Here is a 22,014-nt window from a genome sequence, read left to right as displayed (position 1 = left end):
ATTGTATTCTCTACAGCGGTATTCCTCATGCTACATGAATCTTAAAGAATTGTCTTCCTCAAGTACCCCACTTCATTCCTATGGTATCATACCAGTTTGATAATAGTAGTTTATAATAGAGAAGGATATTGTTCTACAAATCTTATGGTACTTCTTTCTCCCTATCTCTTCTTTATTAGTACATTTGCAGTTGGCTCTAATATCATGTTGAGTAACATGGATTGTTTTCTCCAAATGCACTAACATTGTTAATGTAATTGATGATGTTAAGGTTTAATCATCGTTTAATTAATATATTTAATAATAATAATTTGTATGTATATATATGTACATATATGTATACATGTATATATATAATTATTATCACATAGATAAGTCTATATAGGAAATGATGATTTACCAATAACAACAATCTCAAATCAAATTAGTCTAACTGAAGCTACAACGTTAACACTATCCATGAAACTAACATGGAAATCCTACACCACCACCGAGATACGGAGAACAATAGATACCTTTAAGAAGGAAGATAAACCACACTACAACAAGAAAGTTCGCTATATACCTGATAAGATAGGGGTGTTATTCACTTACCTTAAGTAGCTGACGGGAAGGACAAAAGGACCCGGTGGCATCAGGCAAGGACACAAGACAGAAAGAAATCGCAGACCTTACATCTAAAAAAGAAAATACAAGTACCGTTGGTATGAAAAGAACCATTTGCATATTCTGGGCAAAAATTGTTTGGCCAAATCGGCCTATTTTCATTAAAGAGGTTGTAAGTAGTATTTATAGGTTATTAACTAAACAGTCAGAGCAGTCGGACATGGAAGGTTTTAGATTGTGGATAATCAACAACTTTCAAACTAAATATAGAGGTTGTAAGTAGTATTTATAGGTTATTAACTAAACAGTCAGAGCAGTCGGACATGGAAGGTTTTAGATTGTGGATAATCAACAACTTTCAAACTAACTTTATATATTTCTACAGGAAATTATACAGAGTGCAAAACTTGTTGTTCCCTTGAATACGATATAATAATCCCATACCTCCGCAGGGCCTCTAAGTCTTCCACGGTCAGCACTCTCCTCCAAAGTCTGATCCACATTAGTTGATAGTTGAGATCTATTTTTGGAATTACACCAAGGTCAATCCGACTTCATTGCAGATCACCCTCTGCAAGTAGTCCGTCCGCACACGAGCTCAACCAAACACCCCAGAATCAAGTTTCCTATCCACGTAACATTTTGTACAAGGTAATTGCAACTTAAAAGTGTGTGAATCAACTGCCACAACGTGAAAAGGATATTGTTCCATGTGGCCACAAATGTCGCAGAACCATTATTAACGTTACCAAGAGCGAAGGCCTTATGTATGTTGCCGCAAATATAAATAATATTAATAGTATTATAGTCCAGGGAACTTGTATAATAAAGTGTGAATATATTAAGAATGAAGGCAGCAAGTAATTAGAGACCAAAAAGATATGAGCCGATAACATTGAATGAAGTCTTAGTGAACCAAGGACACAAGGACTGTAACAGGGGCTTTTAATGTATCTGTAGCCGATAAAGGTATAACAGAAATGGAGAGTATTGTAAATAACCAGAAACAAGAAAAATTATTGTGAACTTGTACAGTACAAATAACAGCAAGACAGGTGAGAGAAGGAAAAGCAGAACTCGATATGAGGAGAAAAAGAACGGAAAAATCATATCTTGCCTATTACATGGAAAGAGAGTACACCCGTCAAGCATAAATTAAATTGGGGATGTTGACTGGTATTAAGAGTCAAGACAGAATTTATAGCGAATGAACTGAGGAGACAGATATGACTCGAAAAAGTGGATACAGGGAAGAGACTAATATTATTAACAGTTTGAAACAAACTTAACATAAAATTCTTTTCTCTAGAAAATTTGCATAGCTGGTCATTAACAATGCTTCAGGCATTGGCCCTACAACTATTAAGGGGAGATTCATATTTAAATTGTAGACCAATCACACCATATGATGAAGGGGCAGCAACAATATCATGAGGAGGCTATAACCACTCACCGACTCCATATTATCTGCAGATTGGATAGATTATATAGATCAAAAATGAATATCATGGTTACACAAAATGATGGTAACCAAAGAACAAGATAAGTACCATCATTTAGATGGGAACATTGGCGACTGGTTGTTAAACTATATTAGCTAAGAAAGATTACTAGGAGGGACCAGCACCGAATAAGGAAGTCCCAAATCAGAAAATATATTATTATTCCAACCCAGCCATGACAAATAATGAAGACATCAAATTTTTTAGCTTGTGGCTAGTATGTTGTTGATACTTTTAGTGCTTTATCTATGTTAATCTTTTAGTTATGTAGGGTTTGAGGGCCCCATTAAAACCTATTTTTCTAAATAAAAAACGAAGACATCAAATTGAAAATCATTCTGCATCAACTTCACATAAACTCATTTCCTGGCATATCAAATTTACACCCTACACAAACACAAATCAACACTTGAAAGAACAGTCAGATATGGTAAGATTAAAATAGACAACAAATGGAGAAAACAAATACTCGATCAAACCTATGCAGGGATAAAATTACATAAAAGGATTATGATTGACTATTATCTCAAAGTTTGAATTCCTTTACTAGTTGTGTATGTCGATTCCCATGTTGGCTTAAGAAACCATAAACCATTTTTTTGAGTTAATGTAACCTCTTAAGTAGTTCATCCGTGAAGGAAATTATGGAGGAATACTGAGTAACAAACAATGTCAATAAATAAATAAAAGATGTCCCCTCGATTTTAAGGTACATATTCTTGAAACATGGAGAGCAAACAAACCATCTATGTGAGATGAACATAGGAGTGTACCCCATAAGGGACAATTTCTCATATGATTATCACTTTCAATAACTAAAGATATACTCCATTAAGTCAGCTATAAAGTTTTACCCATCTAATTCATATGGGTTTGGAATTTGAGGGGATTGCCTTGAAGAATTTAAACCTTTCTCCCAATATAGTTGAAGATACATTAGGAACTATAAAACTAGAAAAATCACATCATATGTGGAGTTCACTTTGGAAATATAGAGGTTGATGACTTGATAGTGGCTGAATTTTTTATGAATGGAATAAGTGGGAGTTTTACATTGTGTAGGGGAAACGTTAAACAATGTTTCATTCCCACTTGAACCATCTTTAGATTTTCCATTATCTAATAGTAATGTCTATGGACCCTCATATGCAGATAAGTATTCTTATTTTTCACATTTATCTACTCATTGTAGTCTCTCTCTTAATTGTAATTCTAGACATACTATAAGAGTTATTTGTCTTAATCTTTTCCTTTATTTCTAAGGATTTTCTTGCAGAAAAAAAAGATTGGTACCTTACACATGCCACCAAATATTGTGCAGACCCAATCTTATGATAGTAGTTCCAAAAGAAGCTATGATCTAGAATTCATTACTCATCTAAAGTTCATGCTAGATAAAGTGAGCCATTTGATGCAAATATCCTTGATGATTATGAGCATTCTTCCATTAAGAGGGTGTATGATAGTTCTTCAAAGGCAACATGGAGCTCTGAAGATTGATACTTGGAGGGAGTCTAAAAATACATGTGTGTGACTGCATGATTTTGATGGACCTAACCTTGTGTACATCGTGAGGAAATAACAACTTATAACCAAAAAGTTGGAAGTTTGATATCAGATTCAGGGGGAGTTCGACAGGGATCCTTAGGCGAAGAGAGCTCTAAGGGAGTAACTAGAGGACCTGACTTCCCAAGATCGTTGTTCAGAGAGAGAATTTTGAAGTGTGATCTCTTCTCTATAAAGGAAAAGTTTGAAGTGAAATTCCTTGTAATGCATTATTCTCTGTGAGAGAGAATTTGAGGTGAAAGCATTTGTTCCACCCTTTGACTTGGTTCATGGCGGTTACTATTTTGCATACGTGAATTATGTCATGAAAGGTGATGATCTTTCATATATATATATATATATATATATATATATATATATATATATATATATATATATATATATATATATATATATATATATATATATATATATATAAAAGGTAGCTATTGTAAGGTGACAATATTATCAATAGTTTAACCTGTTGTCATGACAAACTTCATTAATTTGTTGTCCCTGAGTGTTGGTAGTCATGATAACGAACATATCATGATCAGACCTCATTAAATTGTTATCCCGGAGTGCCAAAGATCATGATAGAGACCATGACATTGTGATTTCTTGTTATCTGATAAACTACATTAAGTTGTCGTCTTGGAGTGCTAGAAATCAAATAACTCATATCTTACTAGGATATAACATATTCTATAAGGAAGGATAGTTTATGTTATACAACATTAGGTTGGAAGTTTTGTGTTGACTCTAGTTACCAGTTTTGTAGATTCTGGAATGGTTAGTGGTCTTGAAGATTATAGTTGTGATAGAGATTGTTACCTCTAATTTCACCATATGATTGGCTTCTATTGAAATTGAGATAATGCCTTCGTATTGCGTCAACAGCTAGAGAACATAATTATGGCGCTATTTCCATCATATTCATTAGTATCTTTCTTATAACCAAGTGAGCACGATGTGGTATCCAAGATGTGCTAGGTGTCTCACCCTAAATATCTGACATTTTATTATATGAAGAGACATGGGACACGCAAAGAGACATGTTTGGAGATATGAAGAGACTCATATTTGGAAAATGAAGAGACTTCCGATTATGATATGAAGAGTCTCTCAATTCAAGATATATATGATTCCTATGTGATGAGTTGTGTTCAGTTGAAAGCATTGTAATTGGACTTCTATTATTTAATAAAAGAGATTTTTGGTGAGGTTGGGTTTTTTCCCTCATGTTGGAGGGTTTTCCCAAGATAAATTGTTGTGCCTTTATGTATCTTATTGTTCTTCATTTAGTTTATTATTGTTTATCATTATTTTTGGGCATAACACTAACATGATATTAGAGCGAATTAGATAATAGCAAATAAGGGAGTTGCTCTTGTCCTTTAGTTCATGTGTCGATTGCAGATTGCACTGAGTATTTTGTAGGCAATTTGTATGTGTTGAATGTTAATAGCTGTGATAAAGATCTTAATACCTAAATTTGTCTAAACAAGCCTCTCAAAAGTCTATGTGATTATGGATGGTTTTGTTCCTATTGTCCTCTATTTTTCTATGGAGTTGCAAAGACGTGCTGATCATATTATTGATCTTCTTTGAGTAGAGGTTCTTCCTTATTCCTGGTTCAGATGTTCCCAATTTGCAGTGTTTTCATATTATCTCTCTATCCCGAGCAGCAGCAGTTCCTTTTTCTACGTATTTTGCTATGTTCTATTGTGCGAAGTTCTATCTATATTCTATTACATTCGTTGCTCATGCTTCTTCATTTTTGCATCTGTTGGTGCCATGTAACCGCTGACTTGGATCCAGGCATATGTCTTTGTCCTTGTTGGCAGTCTTGCATCAAGTATTTACCGTTATGGCATCATGTGTATGCTCGGTTAATGTTGATTGTTTGAAGTTGATGGTTTCTTCATGTCATCATCGGTTCATATACTACCATTGACTATTCTCTTAATGGTTGTGACGATTCATTTATTGAAGATTTTGTTTGATCATGTAATCGCCATTTTTTGTTTAGACTTCATGGAGACATCTTTGTGTATCGGATATTACTCTCTTGCAGTATTGGTTGAGAGACAATTAGCATATCATATTCTGTTCTGTTTTTTTTGTTATTATGAAGTAAAGTGTGGATGCCGTGGTTCATGTTTTCTGTTCTGTATATCTTGAACAATCTGTTCTTGATCGTCTAGCAATTTGTGGAAGACATTTTATAAGAATTTCGTATGGTAGTTTGGATATATATCAGAAGTGTAGAGATCTAAATATAAGTATTATCAGGCTTATTGATTGATGGGTTCTCAAGGATTCAATCATAAGCAGCAATCTTGTAATTGATTTTGAGATTTTCGCAGCGCTAAAGTTTGGAATCTACAAAATCGTTTGATCATTAAAAATCTTTCATTCATTCATTCACAAGAGGTAAGATTGGCATATATAATCAAATCATGGAACAGATTTTCAAGCGTGCAGTTGGGTCATATCATTCATTGTTATGGCCGCATTCATTTTAGCAAGTGCTATGATCATCATATGAATGCTGGTCTACAATTATTGTTCAATATTGTTAAAAGAGATCATTGTGTAGACTACAAAGCAATAAGTATTGTATGATTATATCTTTGATTATTGATCATGAATTTTTCTTATATCACTAGGTTAATTTTATGAATTCTTATTAAAATCTCTTGGTTGTAGGATGGATCAAGAAGGAATGGGATGATGAGAGACTATGTGCGAAGTCATGCAGACCGTAGAAATGAACATGGGGACACCACTTACTGTCACGAGACTGAATTTATGATACATATCTTCATTAAAGAGGAAGATCATATACAGGTTGTTATTATGATTAGTTTCCTTTAAGAGCAAGAAATGATATTGGGAGGAAGATTATTCAGCTTCAAAGGGAGTTTGTGCGAAAGAGGGAGAATGCCTAATTCTTTAAAAGCTTGTATGGCAGTGTGACTCTAAAAGCTCCCTGTTTAATCAGCTTCAAAACAACTCTCTTATTGTGATGATCAAAACAGTGAGAATGCTGCCCCTGCTGAGAGGGAGTCTTTGTTGAGAGAGAATCTTAGCCATTTTTATACATGTTATTAATGAGTTTTTGAATTCTCTATGAGAGGAGTTTGAGGTGAAATCTCTTGTTCCACCCTCTACGAATAGGTATGGTGGAAATGCATTCTTCTCTAGGAGAAGTCTGAGGTAAAAGCCCCCATTCCACCCTCTGTGAGTGGGTATGGTAGATCTACACTCTGTGAGTAGGCATGGTGGAAATGCATTCTTCTTTGGGAGAAGTCTGGAGTGAAAGCCCTTGTTCCACCCTCGGCATGTAAGCATGGTGGAAGTCCTGTGTGACTCCATAACTATAATCTTATGCTTTTATGGTTCACCCTCTAGAAGTAGCTATGGTGAATAGTGCTATGCTAAGATAACAATGTTCTATTGAGAAATTGTTACTGACATTTTTTGTTGCAGCTATATGTCCCTGCTATACTAAGGATCTCTCTCGTGCTAAGAGGGAGTCTTGAAGATTATCGTTGCAATAGAGATCTTTACCTCTAACATTGTCACATGATTTATTTAATATGTCTTCATTTTGGTTTCTATTGAAATTGAGATAATGCCTCTGGATTGCGTCAGCAGCTCAAGAAGAGATTTATGATGATATTTCCGTCATATTCATTTGTATCTTTCTATAACTATGCGAGCACAATGTGGTATCCAGGATGTGTTAGGTGTCTCACCCTAAATATCTGACATTTTATTATGTAAGAGACATGTGACATGCAAAGAGACGTGCATTTGGAAATATAAAGAGACTCACAATTGAAAAGTGACAACACTTTCAACTTTGATATGAAAAGTCTCTCAATTAATAATATATATGATTGCTTTGTGTGATGAATTGTGCTCAAATAAAAGCATCGTACTCAGACCTCTATTATTTAATAAAAGACATTTTTTGGTGTGGTTGGGCTTTTCCCCTCAAGTTGAAGGGTTTTCCCATAATAAATTGTTGTCTTTTATGTGTCTTATTGATCTTCATTTTGTTTATTGCTGTTTATCTTTATTTCTGGGCATAACTTTGACAAGTGGCAAACTCATCTCAGTGGCAGGCTCATGTCTCCTGTTGGAGTGCATTTTAAAGAAAGGGGACGCCTTCTCTATTTTTCTAGACATATTTTCACTACTCTTGGTCATTAACATTCTACAGATACAAGGAGGGTCTTAACAACAATAGAATATTTTGAAGAATTTAGGACCACAAGACATGTAAACTTTTGCACACTAGTTAGAGGATGACTATTAAGGGAGGGTAATAGAATATTGTAATGTTTTTTTGATGGTCCTCTTAGTTAGTCTTTAGTTTAATAAGTAGTTTTTAGTTTTGTCTTTAGTTCACGATTATTTTTTTTAGAAACATTGTCTTTGTAAATCTATATAAAGAGATTTCATCTCCTCTGTTTAAAACAACATCAATTTAGCTTAACAGGATAAAGGTAAATTTGGTTTGCAAAGGTTACGATCAGATTGAAAGTATTGATTTTGAAGAAACATATGCCACTGTTTCCCAAATGGAAGCGATCAAGATATTCTTAGCTTTTGTAGCCTCTAAAAATTTCAAAGTTTATCAAATGGATGTAAAATCAGCATTCCTAAATGGAGAATTGAAGTAAGAAGTTTACATTGAGCAACCAGTAGGACTTATGTCAGGTTGTGATCTGGATGTTATTTGCAAATTGAAGAAAGCATTGTACAAATTGAAGCAAGCACCTAGACCCTGGTATAGTAGATTAGATAATTATATGTTTGGACAAGGATTTCAAAAGGGATCTACTGATAGTAACTTATACTAGAGAGTTTACTCAGATCAAATTTTGGTTGTTGTGATTTATGTTATTGACATAATTTTTGAAGGAAATAATAATATGTGCAGAAGATTTATAGCTGAGATGAAAAAGGAATTTAAAATGTCTATGATTGGTGAGTTAAACTTCTTCCTTGGATTACAAGTAAATCAAAACAGAAAAGGAATTTTCATTTATCAATCCAAGTATACCAAAGAATTATTGAAGAAGTTTGGATAGGAATATTCCAAACCAGTTTGTACACCTATTGTTACCCGATGTAAGATGACAAAAGATGATGATTTGCTTAAAGTTTATGCAAGTAACAATCAATGATTGGAGGATTCTTATATCTGACTGCTACTAGAACGGACATTATGTATGTTGTTTTCTTAGCAACTAAATTTCAGCAAGAACCAAAAGAATCACATGTTGTAGTGAAAAGGATCTTTAGATATTTGAAGGGTACAAAAGATTTCAAATTATAGTATCCCATGGACTCAAATTTCACTTTGACAGCTTATACTGGTGCTTATTACAATATTTTTTATATTTTTAGTATTGCTATATTTAGCTATTTCTGGTTAATGGTCAGTAGGGCTTTCTTTTTAATTTGCTCATTAGATTCTATTTATAGACATTGCCTTTATTAAGACAGTCTTGTTTCCTTGTTCACGCTATTATTAGTGTCTTTCATTTCTATTTAAGAATTCATTGTTAATGCAATATTATTTTGTTTACTCTGTTCATTCAGTTTTTATTATTTAACAATTTCATGGTATCTGAGTAGGTGGAGGTCTGGGTATGCCTCTCTCACAGGAGGGCCCAGGATTACGAGATTTTTGAAGGAATTCTTGTGGTGGAAATTCAAAATTTATTTTCACCTTTCTCAGTCTCTTAGAAACCCAGCTAGAGTTTACTGTGACTTCATGGGTGCTTAGGGTTTCTAAAAAATCGAAATTAGTTTTTGAGAATTTGCAGCATGTCTGAAAACCCAACTAGGGTAGTATTTCAAATCTTCGCAGGTCAAATTTGGGTCAAAGTTGCAGGCTTCTGATTTTTTGTTTGTTCGTTGCGTTACAGAACAAATTTTCATTAATAAACATAAATCACAAAAGAGAACACTTCTGTTTGTACATCAAACCATGTCACATTTTTGTGATCTGTTTAGCCCAAGCTATTGTCATTTTCTTTGCTCATTTTAGCATCCAAATAAGATAAAACACAGATCCACATTATTTGCAAGGAATGGATCACTGGTAAAAACAAAACAAAAACTGCCAACACAACTTTTTTTTTGCTCTTGACCCAGTGTGGCTCCCTTCTGACTTTTTCCAGTGACCACCTGGCAGGAGTTTTCGCACTTTTTGTATTGGATTTTTTTTGGCATCCAAGCCCATGAAATTTTTGTTTTAGGCCCCCCCGATTTTCGATACTGAAAACTTTGTCTCCTTGAAGTTTGCGCTTTTTTCGAACAACTCCTGTTAATATTTTTGTCCCATGTGCCAATTTTGTCCCGTTAGTTTCAGAAGACATCCCCAGACACATACATGCCAGCATGTGCACATCCGCATTAGGGAGTCCAACTCAGCAAAAGTTTTTGGGTGGTATTTCCAGTTGTTTTCCTGCATCATTAGCAATCATCCAATGTCTTATGTTTTTCTTGTTCAACATTCGTCGTTTTTCTGGCACAATTATTTTTTGGGATTTTCTATTGCAAAACCTAATCTGAAAATTTTCAAAAACTGCTTTCTGGATGTTTCTGAAAAAAATTCCAACCCTAATATCTAAATCATTTGGTATTCCAACCTAGAATTTCTTGAAAAAAATTCTGATCAGTTTACTAATTTTTTTCCTTAAAAAATTCTAGGAGGGTTTTAATAATTTTTTCCTTAAAAATTAACTAGTGGATTTTCATAATTTTTTCCCCTAGAAAAATTTCAGTTGGGTTTTCATAATTTTTCCCTTAAGAAATTCAATTGGGTTGTACTGCTTTTTTTGGGAGTTTTGTATTCTCTGATCCGTATGTTTTTGGTATTAGTTGATATGTATCTTCCATCTTTTGGTTGGTTCTGATTGATTCTTCACCTCAAGAATCATGTTTGCTTTTTTCTTTCTAGTTTCTGTAATATGCAAAGTTCACATGAGATGTTATTTTAGGGTTTTTAACGTTTTTCTCTTAAAAAACAATGCTTTCCACTCTTCAAATCATGGTTTTTTTCAGTCTGTTTTGGGGCATTCTGTTCATATGCAATAGTTCGCAGTTGTTCTCAGTGTATCATTGCTAGATTTGTTATCCAACATCATGTTGGATGATCCTGTGATAATTTCTGGTTGCAGGTTTTGATTCCGGGAGGGTCATAAAAGAGGCTTAGCAAGCTCTAATCTCACATCAGCAAACCATTCTAAAGAAGGGGACCACCTTCTCCATTTTTTCTAGCTACACTTGATCATTAGAGTGTATCCAAAACAGCAAAATGTTTTGTCATATTTGTAACTACAAAACATGTATTCTCTTTTGCAGGGTAGTTCATAGAACGACCATTAAGGAGGGTACTAGAATATTTTTAGTATCTCGCTATATTTAGCTAGTTCTAATTAATGCTCATTTAGGCTTTCTTTTTACTTTGCTCATTCAGTTCTACTTATAGAAATGGTCTTCATTAAGACAATCTTGCTTTTTTGTTCACACTATTATTAAAATCTGTGAACTCTATTTAAGATTTCATTGTTAATGCTCCGATCATTCAGTTTTTAACAGTTTCAATGCCGATTGGGCTAGGAGTGTTGGTAACAAGCAAATTTCAAGTGATGGAGCTTATTTCCTTGCTTCCCGATTGCTTGTATGGTCAAGTAAGAAATTGGATTTTGTATGATTATTTACTGTTGAAACTGAAAACATTGCAGCATCCTCATATTTGCACTCAGGTAATGTAGATGAAACAAACGTTGAAGGATATTGGTATATCATTTGATGAACCGATCTCAATCATGTGTGATGATACCAATGCAATAAACATTTCCAAAAATCCAATACAACCCTGCAAAACAAAGCATATATCCATTGGATATCATTTCCTGAGAGAGAAAGTATTGGACAGCAAGGTAAAAATTGATATGTAGCTACAAAAGCGCAGATTGTAGATATCTTCACAAAACCATTATGCAAAATTGCAAAGATACTTTCGAGTATCTTCAGCAAAAGTTTGGGGCTTTGCTCCTTCCTAGTCTGCACTAATATGCACTAGGGTGTGCATTGGTCCAAGTTATTATATGTTCATTTTTATCTAGATCAATGCTTGGCAGTTTTCTCTTTGGAAGCGGAGTAAATTTTTCAAGGAAAACTTTGCCTAGTCTATGATGTCAAAGGGAGATAAGACAAGAGGTCTTGATATTGATATTGAATTGTTTGGTTTGTCGTTAATGAATGATGCCATTGATGATCAAGGGGGAGATTGTTGGACTGCGATGTTATTGATTATTGTTGTCATTTATGGTTGTCATTAATGTCAACAAATCTTGGTTAATTGGATGGAGTTCTATTTTGGTGCCTTGGTGATCCAGATTGACATGCTTTGAATGTTGTGTTGTGATGATCTATCTTTGGTCGTGTTTGTCCTGGTCACATTCATATTGCAAGATAATGTGGTACACTTCTTTGGGTCTGGACTGATCTGGAAATTGGTTAACGTGCTCTGGAAACATAGGATGCATTGTAACATATAAATCCTATCTTTTGGCTCCAATGTGATGGTAAATGGGTAGCATGTTGCTTTGAGAGATCAGATTCTATCTGGTCCATGTTTCATTCCTTTCCACTGTGAGAATGTTTTGCAGTAACCTATTCAAATCGTGTTTGGCCAATTTAGAAGATTATGGAGGAATGAAATGGTATAAGTAAAAGATGATTACGTTCATGTATGAATGTGTGTGTGTAGTGAATGTGAATCTGAGAAAGAAAGAAATAGATATTGTTAAGTATGCAAAAGTGTGTGACCGGAGACAGCAGACAGTAAGGTTCTTCTGATGTTGCAGTTGGTGACAGTTATTTCAGTGGTTGAATCCCTTCCATCCTTTTTCCTATTGGCAGTGAGCCTTTTATTAATGGTTGTAGTAGTCAAGCAATGAACCCATCAACAGTAAGCCTACCCACAATGAGCAACTTGGCAATGAGCCACCCTTCGTAAAAATCACCTTAACCGGTGTTTCATATTTGAGAATCAGAAAATCACCTTAGCCAATGTCACCTTAACCAGTATTTCATATTTGAGAATTAGCATTCTCCATGGTTTCCCCCATCTTGGGTTTTACACAAAAAAAATTGGTGTTCATTGTGTATGGTGTTTTTATGTGCTTTCATGTTCATATCTGTTTAATTTAAGATTTTTCCGGATCAATTAAGATTAAGAAAATGTTTTGTAATCTTGCATGCTATCTATACTTGACTCTGGCAGTAATTTATTGCAGGTTTCTAAATCAGGTACCACAATATATGATTATGGACTCTATAGCACAAAAGGAAGCAAGTGGTTCAAGAAATGTGCTTCACAATTCCAGTTTAAGTAGCACTTTGGGCAGCCAAAAAGTTATGGCACTGTGACTTATCAACTGAGCTTGAAAACAAATCATCCTTGCGATTAGCCAATAACATTAGTAAATGAATATGCTCAAGCCTTCCCACTAACAAAGCCATTTGTCTTGTATGATATTGTAAATTTGGAAAAACAATTCAAACTTTGTCTAGTAAGCTATACCACGACAGAGACAAGGGAACATTTATGTAAAATTAACTTGACCTGCATTTGTGAGTAGAGAATGTACTTGTTAAAATATGTGAACAGAAGTTCATTTACGTAAATGTTATTCAAATGACACCCTGCAAAATATCTAGTTTTGTCATACATAGGAAAAATGTCATCTTTCAGTTGTGGTATTGACTAGCATTTACAAATCTACTGAACATTGGTAGTGCATGCTCATTCAACGAGGTATGAAATCCTTCTTTTCAAAAAGCACAAGTGACTAAAGTAGATGTTACTAATACTTATATAAATGCTTGTCATTCAAAGATATTATTAATACTTATATAAATGCTTAATTTTCAAAATTCTTCATCTAAATAAATATTGAATGGGTTTGTATGGAAGCTTCCTAGAGGGATGCTATACCAAAATAAAGGTCTAAAAAATCAACTTTATATGATTCTTCCAAAGGTCAGGTAATTTTAGATATACATATAAACTATGACTACTTCCATTTTGAGCAATAAAGAATGGTCCGATACCCTTCTGTCCACCCATCTACTTGTACTCCTGGTTAGAAATAAATGTTCTTGTACAATCTTATGGATTACTGTGGTAATTTAAGTGTATGGCTCTGCTTTCTCCATGCTGCTGATTATCCTTTAGAGGACTGAATTAGCATTTATAACAATAATATCCCAGAAATGGGTGTTTGTTTATCTATTGCACTAAGTAAATTTGTGAGTGGGCAAAAAGGTCATGAAACCTGCAATTATTATCAACAGTTGACAGAAAACCTGTTTGAATCTACAACGAATGCAGACCTCTAATCATTGGCTTGCCTCAGATTACCTTGCGTGATTTCTGTAGGCAATGAATTGGCACTTGTAATGACTTTAGTGTCCGTTAGGTTGAAATAGAATTAAGAGGAGATGAGTTAGTTAAGATTGATGAACAATTAGTCTATTGGAACAACATAAATGTTGAGTTGAAAGAGTTAAGATATAAATGTAGGTTGATTAACACCTCACAAGGATATTAAGTTCTGTGGCATTTATTTGTAAAATATGGTCATGTTTTTGAAATGCGAACTCGATTGCCACAGCCCTCAACTTGGTAGGCCTTTACCTCTTATGAAACAATTTTTTTCTAATTATCATTTTGACCTTTATCAAGGATTGACTAAGGATAGACAAACCATGGGTAATATCATATACTATATACTATATACTATATACTATATACTATCCAATTCTGAAAATTTGAAAATTGAAAATTAGCTCTGGAATGATATTTGGAATTTTGAACAAATCACTCCTACGAGGTACCTTTAGTCCACTGAAGGTCTAGTTAAGAATTGTCACAAAGATGATTTAGTTTTACTTCATGGAGTGGGGTTAACATATAGTCTTTATCTTAGAGACTAATTGTCCTAATCTTAGCTTAAGAATTGGCATGCAATGATTCAAAGGAAGAGTATGCAATCTTACATGCAAAAAATGCCAAAGAGTGAGACTCATTAAACAGCCCTTACAGATAATTTTGGAAAGCTTTTTACAACTCTACCCTGCTTTACAAATGATACAAGAGCATTGAGTCAAACCTTCCATCAACTTTATTATTACTTGGAATGGAAAATTTGTAAGTTGCCATTTGTTATTCTCTCCATAAGTTTCTGTGTCTTGCTTCATTTAATGCTGTTGATAGCCACATGAAGTTTGTTATTGTGATATACTATATTTAGTTGTTTCCTAGTAGGGACTATCATTCTCTTGAATTATACATTGAAGTTCCTCAAATTTATAGCTTACGGTTTATGTAAAATTAAGATACTCATAAAACAACAATACTTGATTTCAAAGATGACAGCAATTATTGATTTTGATGATGCTACCTTATGTCAGAGACAAAAATGTTTTCACCTGAATTTAGAATATACACTAGGTGTGCTCCATTTTCTATAAATTTATATAAAATATTTTTATTCTTTTGAATTGAGGTATACTCATGCACAAAACATAACTTAGTAATCACTTTCATTAGTCACTTAAAAATTATAAAATAATGTCCCTCCAAGCCAACTTAGTCAATACAATGTTGTGAACAATGCAGTGTATTGAGTTAAGACTTTGAGGACATGACAACAAAATTGGGACATCACCCAGCATCCTTTCCTCTGAATTTTTTAAGCAGATCCTGAAACCCTTCCAGAATTTTTTTCAGCATTCTCGGTGTGTCTCCTCTTTCAAGCAACTAATCGGCGATGTCCAAGCTTCACAAAGATGTCAAGAGATATATTCAATCTATTTGTGGCTTACCTGGAACATCCTGCCACCCCAACACAGCTGTTGTCTAAAAGAAGGATAAAAAATGTTATAAAACATAAGAGAAGGGAAAAAAGAGGGGCATTTACATATATTTATTTTTGTGACAAGTAATAAATAACCAATCAAGTATTCATATTTCAATGTCATTTAATTTTGGATTTCAATTTCCAAGGATATATGTTCAATGCCATAGATGTTATTGTATTCAAATTCAGCTTTTCAGAATGTTTAGAGATGTTTTAACAGTTTAATCATATAATTACAAAGCTATGATTGGATTACATTGTATGCACAAGATTACATCAGTTTCTTTGAACAATATGTTATATTAACAAGATTGTCTTGTTTTACAAGTTTCTCATCTCCAGATGATGGATAATGGAGTGTGATCCAAAATGTTGATTCAAGAACAAGCCTGTGAGCTGATTCACTGTTCCTAAGCAGTAAACACTATTGTACTTAATGAAAAAAATGTACCTTGAGAAAGCTAATGATCATTTACCACTTCACTACCGCCCAAATTCACAATAGAAAGAATAATTAGCCATAAGAAGAATATGTGGGCAGAAAACTAACCTGCCTCTCAGTTGAGGTGGCATCAAAACACCTCCTGATGCATCAGAGGGAAGCCTTGAAGATGAAATGCTCTGCCTTGGGAGCTTTCTGTATGGAGATGGTCCACCAGAACCATTTGTCTCTGACCTCTTCCTCGATGTACTTGCTGCCATAGCTGCAGCAACTCTAGAAGAATGGTCATTACCTATCAAATTAGCAGGCCCAGCTACTGACCCTAGCAATACTGAAGCATCTGGAAGTTCTATTATGGGCCCCATGGAAGAATTCTCTGGTGCTTCCAATAGTTGACCTTGTAATGAGCCTGTTGGATCACTAAATGATAAATATACAAAACACCATTGGTCAGTCAGAACAGCTATATATTGAATTTAAAAACCATATGAGTCGGTATTCATTAAATGGAGAGGCAAGCATGTTGAGGTAGTCATTCTTGCATTTTCTCAATGCAAAAAATATTACAATAACATCATAGTAATCAATAAAGGGCTCAGGAAAAAATAACAAAGGAACAAGCCAAAATTTCTTGCATCAAGATAAATTTAGGAATTAGAACATTACTGTGCCATAAAAAATAATTACTACAAAATATTTTATAAGTAAAAGTCCATAAGCCATGGAATACAATCCGAAATATGGGGCAGTAAAGATCTACAAGCTGTTTTTACAGTGTTGAGCCCGAAATATTCAATATCATATGTACCTGAACATCTTTATAATCAGGGATATTCCAGGGTAAAATTAACTCTTACTTTGAAGCCACAAAAACTAATAACCATAGGCAGACAAATACATAACAGAAACTAGTATGGCAACTCTATAGATAAGCATATTTCTAATAATGTTAAGTTTCATAAGACTTGCACAAAAAGAATTTTAACAGGCTACAGGTGGCAACTAGCACTGACCAAGTAATGAACAAGTCATCTGGTTTGCTAGGAATATAGGCTCTGACCAATCACAACAGTGTGGCTCTGTGCAAAGGATGCCCAAAACTCTTATGTTGATTCAGACAATAAGATTCTAACTGAAAACTCCCTCCATTCAGACAGTTCCTTTTATGTAGGATATCAGAACTGTTAAGGCCTATAACATTTAACTTTTAGTTTTGAGTTATAACTTTTGTCTATTTGGATGAATTAGTTAACTTATTGCAAACATAGACATAGCAAGATTTTTCTGATGTTTTAGTTTGAAACAAATGAGCTCATTTGTTGCTATCCATTGAATATCTTTCCATTTGCAGATTTGCACTTGTCTACATAGACAAAGACTTCACAATTGTATATTCTATTTTCTAGGAACAAAATATGTATTTATGTATATGTGTGTGTGTGTGTGTGTGCATGTGTGTGAGTGCATGGGTATATCTGTGGAATTTATCAATATCTATGTATGTATGTATGCATGCATGCATGTAGAACTTAACCAATATCTATGTATGTGTGAGTGTGTGTGCATGCGATTGTGCACGTGTTTGGATGAGTTTGTACATACATATTGGCCTGACTACTTACTGAATGAATTACCAAGATTTTCTCAAATGCTAAAGTTTAATATATTGCTATTCATCATACTTTATAGGCATTTACTATATAGGACCTTACATGGCATTTTTTTGGAGTATCAATTTACCAAACAACCTGATGCTTAAATCAATAATCATCTAGAGTCTTGACATCCCTTGCACATTTAACTGACCTACACCCAATGAGATAGTGATGATGCAACATAGCAAAACATAATGATCTAGAATTGCCTTTCCAAATAGTGGATCAAAAGAATAAACAACTTTGCATGTGAATACACAAATTGTTATTACTCAGCACATGCTGGCAATCAAAACTTGAATTGAAAAACCCACAATCTCCATTATATAACCTAACATGGCAAATCAAAACCTGAGTGAGCATCATTGTCACCATTTACCTCTGGCAACCCCAACCAGTGGTAGACTTGCTTGACAAAAGTCAACATGTACTTCCCTTCTTATATTCTCAATTTCAATGTATTAACTCTTTAAATACATGTTACTTCTTAAAACAATGATAACTCATTAACCTATAATTAATCCTTCAAGCACCTCTTGTTGGGTAGACCAGGTTCCTTGACTAGTTTTGCGAAGGACACCACTTTGACATGCAGAAAGATGTGCTTCAAATTGTGTCTATTTTTTTGAAGTTGTTTGATGAATTTACCTAGCTTAGGTTTATGACTTTGGGAGACACTTTATACGCTACCTCACTTGTTATACCCTGTATTTTATATCATTACTTCCTACAAAATCCATTTACTATTTAGGACTTCCGACAGTTCAACCCTTTCAAGATAATTTATAGTAGTCAGAACTAACATAGAAAAAATATTGTACTATCAATAAAAAATACCCATCTGAAGATCAAAGTCAATAATTCTTTGGATGGCAAAGAACATGAAATAGTTATTAAGACATCAGAATCAAAATAGGTCTAATACATATATTACAACCCCAATTTTCAGGTTACATGAGCCTGAAATGACACCTAGAGACTCTCAATGTGTCATAAACTTATATATTTGGATCCATAACGCAAAAACCTAAACAAGAAAAGAGAGGGTCAAATAACACCGCACGTGGGGATCAAAAAAAAGTGTATAAACATAAAGACGACTGATAAGGAAAGCATCACTCTTAATCCCACAAACAGAAAATGAGGAAAGTTAACATGTAAGAGAAAGTTCTCCCCTTTAAAGTCAACAAAAGTCAAAGAGGATATTTAAAAGTATGCTGTGGTTATAAAGAAGATCTATAGGCATAAACCTTAGGTATTCTTGAAGGACTGTATATTCTTAATTATCATTATTAATAGAACCCGCTACATGATTTCTGTGTGAATTTCATGCACAATTAATGCAAGGATTCAAGTGTGTTCAGAAAATTATAAGGTTTGGAAGACCAGCACTTAACAGAACCTTATTTTGATTTGGCAGAATAAATTTTAATTCTCTTACCTCAAAGTATCACTCCTACCAAAAAACTCTTATCCAATAGATGAAAACTGAAATAATCCTCAGTACTTTTGCATAAAGAATTTCCTGTGGCATATATCAAGTATTTGGGCAATGGCTCTGGTGATATGTACAAGATCCCCACTACCATTCAGAAAAAAATATTTTGTTTCAGTCTTTAAAAATGTGATGAAGGGGTTGCAATTATATAACATGTCAATAGCATCTCCTTTTTCCTGGGTTACATTCATTTTCAAAAAGACATTCCTGGGGTCTTTACCTAGAGAACCATGAAATGTGCCGCAGCACTAGAAATACATGTCCAGTATTAGATTGTAGATGGTTATGTACAATAAAACCAAACAAGGTCAGGTTGCCCAACTGCCCTGGATGGGTAAATAGAAAAATTGATTGAAGTGGAGGTCGTAAGACCTAAGTATTTTAAAGTGGAGTTCTTCAAGATGATATAAAGCAGGCTAGACCATTCAACATAGTATAGGTGATAATTAATGGAACCATTCACAGTTTCATGCCTAATTCAAATGGTCTGCAGTAGGAAGAAAGATATTTTGACATATTGGACCCCATGTTGTGAGCATGTGCTCAAAAAACACATCACAGGACATTTTGGAGGATCTCGTTAAAATTTGATTTGATTTTTGCTGCTAGGAATCAGGATTTGAATTGTAAATATGGTTATCTTCAACCAGCTTATCTTTCTAACTAATTACTGAAATTCTTATAGTGCTGAGATTTGCATACCCAAAATCAACCAGATACAAAATTGTTTACATTATCTGGAAAAGCTTGATGAAGGTGGAAGAAGAGTCCTTTCCTTCTACAATCTGCTTAAAGTGGAGGGAGTTTAATATCATGTCAAGAAGGTGAAAAACACCAATCACTAAGGCATCTATCAATGAAAATCATAATCTTAGTCTCAAAGAAATATATGTACATCATCTAAAAGCATGCTTGGACATGTTACATCCATCATCTATTACTGAGTTCAATGACAAACTAGGAATCACTCTACGATGGAGATAGAAACAGAAATGGCAGTCTAGGATAGAAATGTTGATTTGATTTGAATATAAACTTGGAAATCCATCTACTACCAAGATTACTGACAAATTCAGAAACACTATATGACAGAGGTAGAAACAAGAATGTCAGTTTAGGGTAGAATGTCAATTTGATTTTAATACAAACTAGAAATTCCTTTTAAAAAGAAACACTCTTCCTTTGCAGCACTTTGAGGATGGTGACAATGAGAACGTCACATCCTATACATAAGGCATAAACATCAATAGTCTCTATTGCCTATTGATTCGCACTCTCTCAGGGAAAGAGCAATGTGTTTTTCACCCTGAAGGATGCATCCACATAATGCATGGTTTACAGGTAAGCAATAAAATCTTGCAAATGATTTTCTATTGTATTTTATGATGGCTCCTAATATCCCCATAAAGACTATAATGTTCAAATTATGATATAAGAAGAAAATGTCTACCAGAAAATGATAATTTGGGCACAAAAGACCTAAAGAGCAAACCAAGTGGCTCAAATCTTTAATCTACACAGAAAAACTAACACTTGTTGACATTGAGCAACCTTGGTTTATTTCAATAGCATTTCAAATACCAAAAAGCCTTAATTCCATGGAACGTAAGATGTGATTTAACCCCTCAGTACCTAGAAGAAGCATCCCCATCCCCGTACCTGTGTTATTCAACTTTTATATAACTAACTAGGACTCTGGTGGAACATCACTAATGCTCCACCAGAACCCATATGTCATTCAATGATTATAACGATGCCAAAAAGTTGAAAATTCAGAAGTTGTTTATGGGGAAATCCTTGAGCAGAAGACGCACACGCTAGCGGTCAAAGGAGGAAACTCAAATTATATGTACCATTGGACATTTCATCCAACTCCTACTCTCGGTTGCCTGTGTGCCTTGTGGATCCCTTGCCTCGCTCGTAAGTAATCAAGAAGCATTGGACGCTTTTTCCAAGCAAAGTAGCATAATCCAGTAGTTGAGGAATTGTTTCCACTAATATACCCTAACTTTCTTTCCACTACACTCTCTCATTTTATCTGGCTAGAAATAATCGCAATAAACACAGAGTTATTGTGACAAGTAAATAAAATTTCGAAATAATCCAAAGCATTTGTCACTTGGCGGAACAAATATATTCGAAGCAAAGACAGACCATCTACTTGACATTCAACCTAAAAAATTAAATACCGAAGAAAACATCAAAATATCAGATGCTTTTGCTCAATTTTAACACTTCAAACACATAGTAAATTAATGAGCATATACAGCAATTAAACAGAATGACCTTAATTTCAGCAACGGAAGATAATTCCTCGATAGAATACTTACTCGTTCAAAGATTGCTGCCGGTCTTTTTCTGTGACCTCTTCACGTTGGTGTTCTTCAATTTCCTCATCGGATGAAGATGCGTAATCCACGAGGGACATGGTTGGATTTATTGCCTTGACAAATGGAAGAGAAAACCCTTCAGATTTGAATGCTATATGGACTTTCTTTCAGATGATAAATATCATCTGTGGCTTTAGCAGGTCCTGCGTCTGAGAGATTTGATAAAATAAAAACTAGCAGTTCCAATTTGCTAGGAACTTTACTAATATTTTTTAAAACTATAATTTAATATACATAAATTAAATTAAAATTAATTTTTATTTAAGTAAAATAAAATTTAATTCTTTTAATAAATTAAATAAAGATTATTTATTTATTTAATTTATTATATATTAATGCCAATAGTGGCATGTTGTGATGGTTAAGTTGTGTTTTTATCCTTGTCATCAAGGTTCAAATCTCATGGGGATGAG

The 22,014-nt window shown here is 34.1% G+C and overlaps 1 protein-coding gene across 3 annotated transcripts in view; it reads right to left on the bottom strand.

Moving 5' to 3' along the window:
* The window catches only part of LOC149542344 (uncharacterized), a 47,471-nt gene extending 25,694 nt beyond the window's left edge, over nucleotides 1–21,777 (bottom strand). Inside the window, exons 1-3 of one of the 3 annotated variants that reach the window (XM_089797314.1) lie at nucleotides 21,542–21,777; nucleotides 16,167–16,478; nucleotides 15,278–15,615 (exon numbers count right to left, since the gene is read on the bottom strand). In XM_089797314.1, coding sequence (XP_089653440.1) covers nucleotides 15,567–15,615; nucleotides 16,167–16,478; nucleotides 21,542–21,639 — 459 coding nt within the window. In that variant the 5' untranslated portion in view covers nucleotides 21,640–21,777 and the 3' untranslated portion in view covers nucleotides 15,278–15,566. Of the gene's footprint in view, nucleotides 1–15,277; nucleotides 15,616–16,166; nucleotides 16,479–21,541 lie in introns of those variants that run through there. The other 2 variants (XM_089797313.1, XM_089797315.1) reach the window with 2 other exon arrangements.
* Nucleotides 21,778–22,014: the final 237 nt, after the last annotated feature.

The sequence above is a fragment of the Cupressus sempervirens genome, chromosome 8 (genome assembly GCF_028749045.1).
Source record: "Cupressus sempervirens isolate cs-2001-9-10 chromosome 8, ASM2874904v1, whole genome shotgun sequence".
Lineage (NCBI taxonomy): Eukaryota > Viridiplantae > Streptophyta > Pinopsida > Cupressales > Cupressaceae > Cupressus > Cupressus sempervirens.
This window is presented reverse-complemented; position numbering and strand designations above follow the sequence as displayed.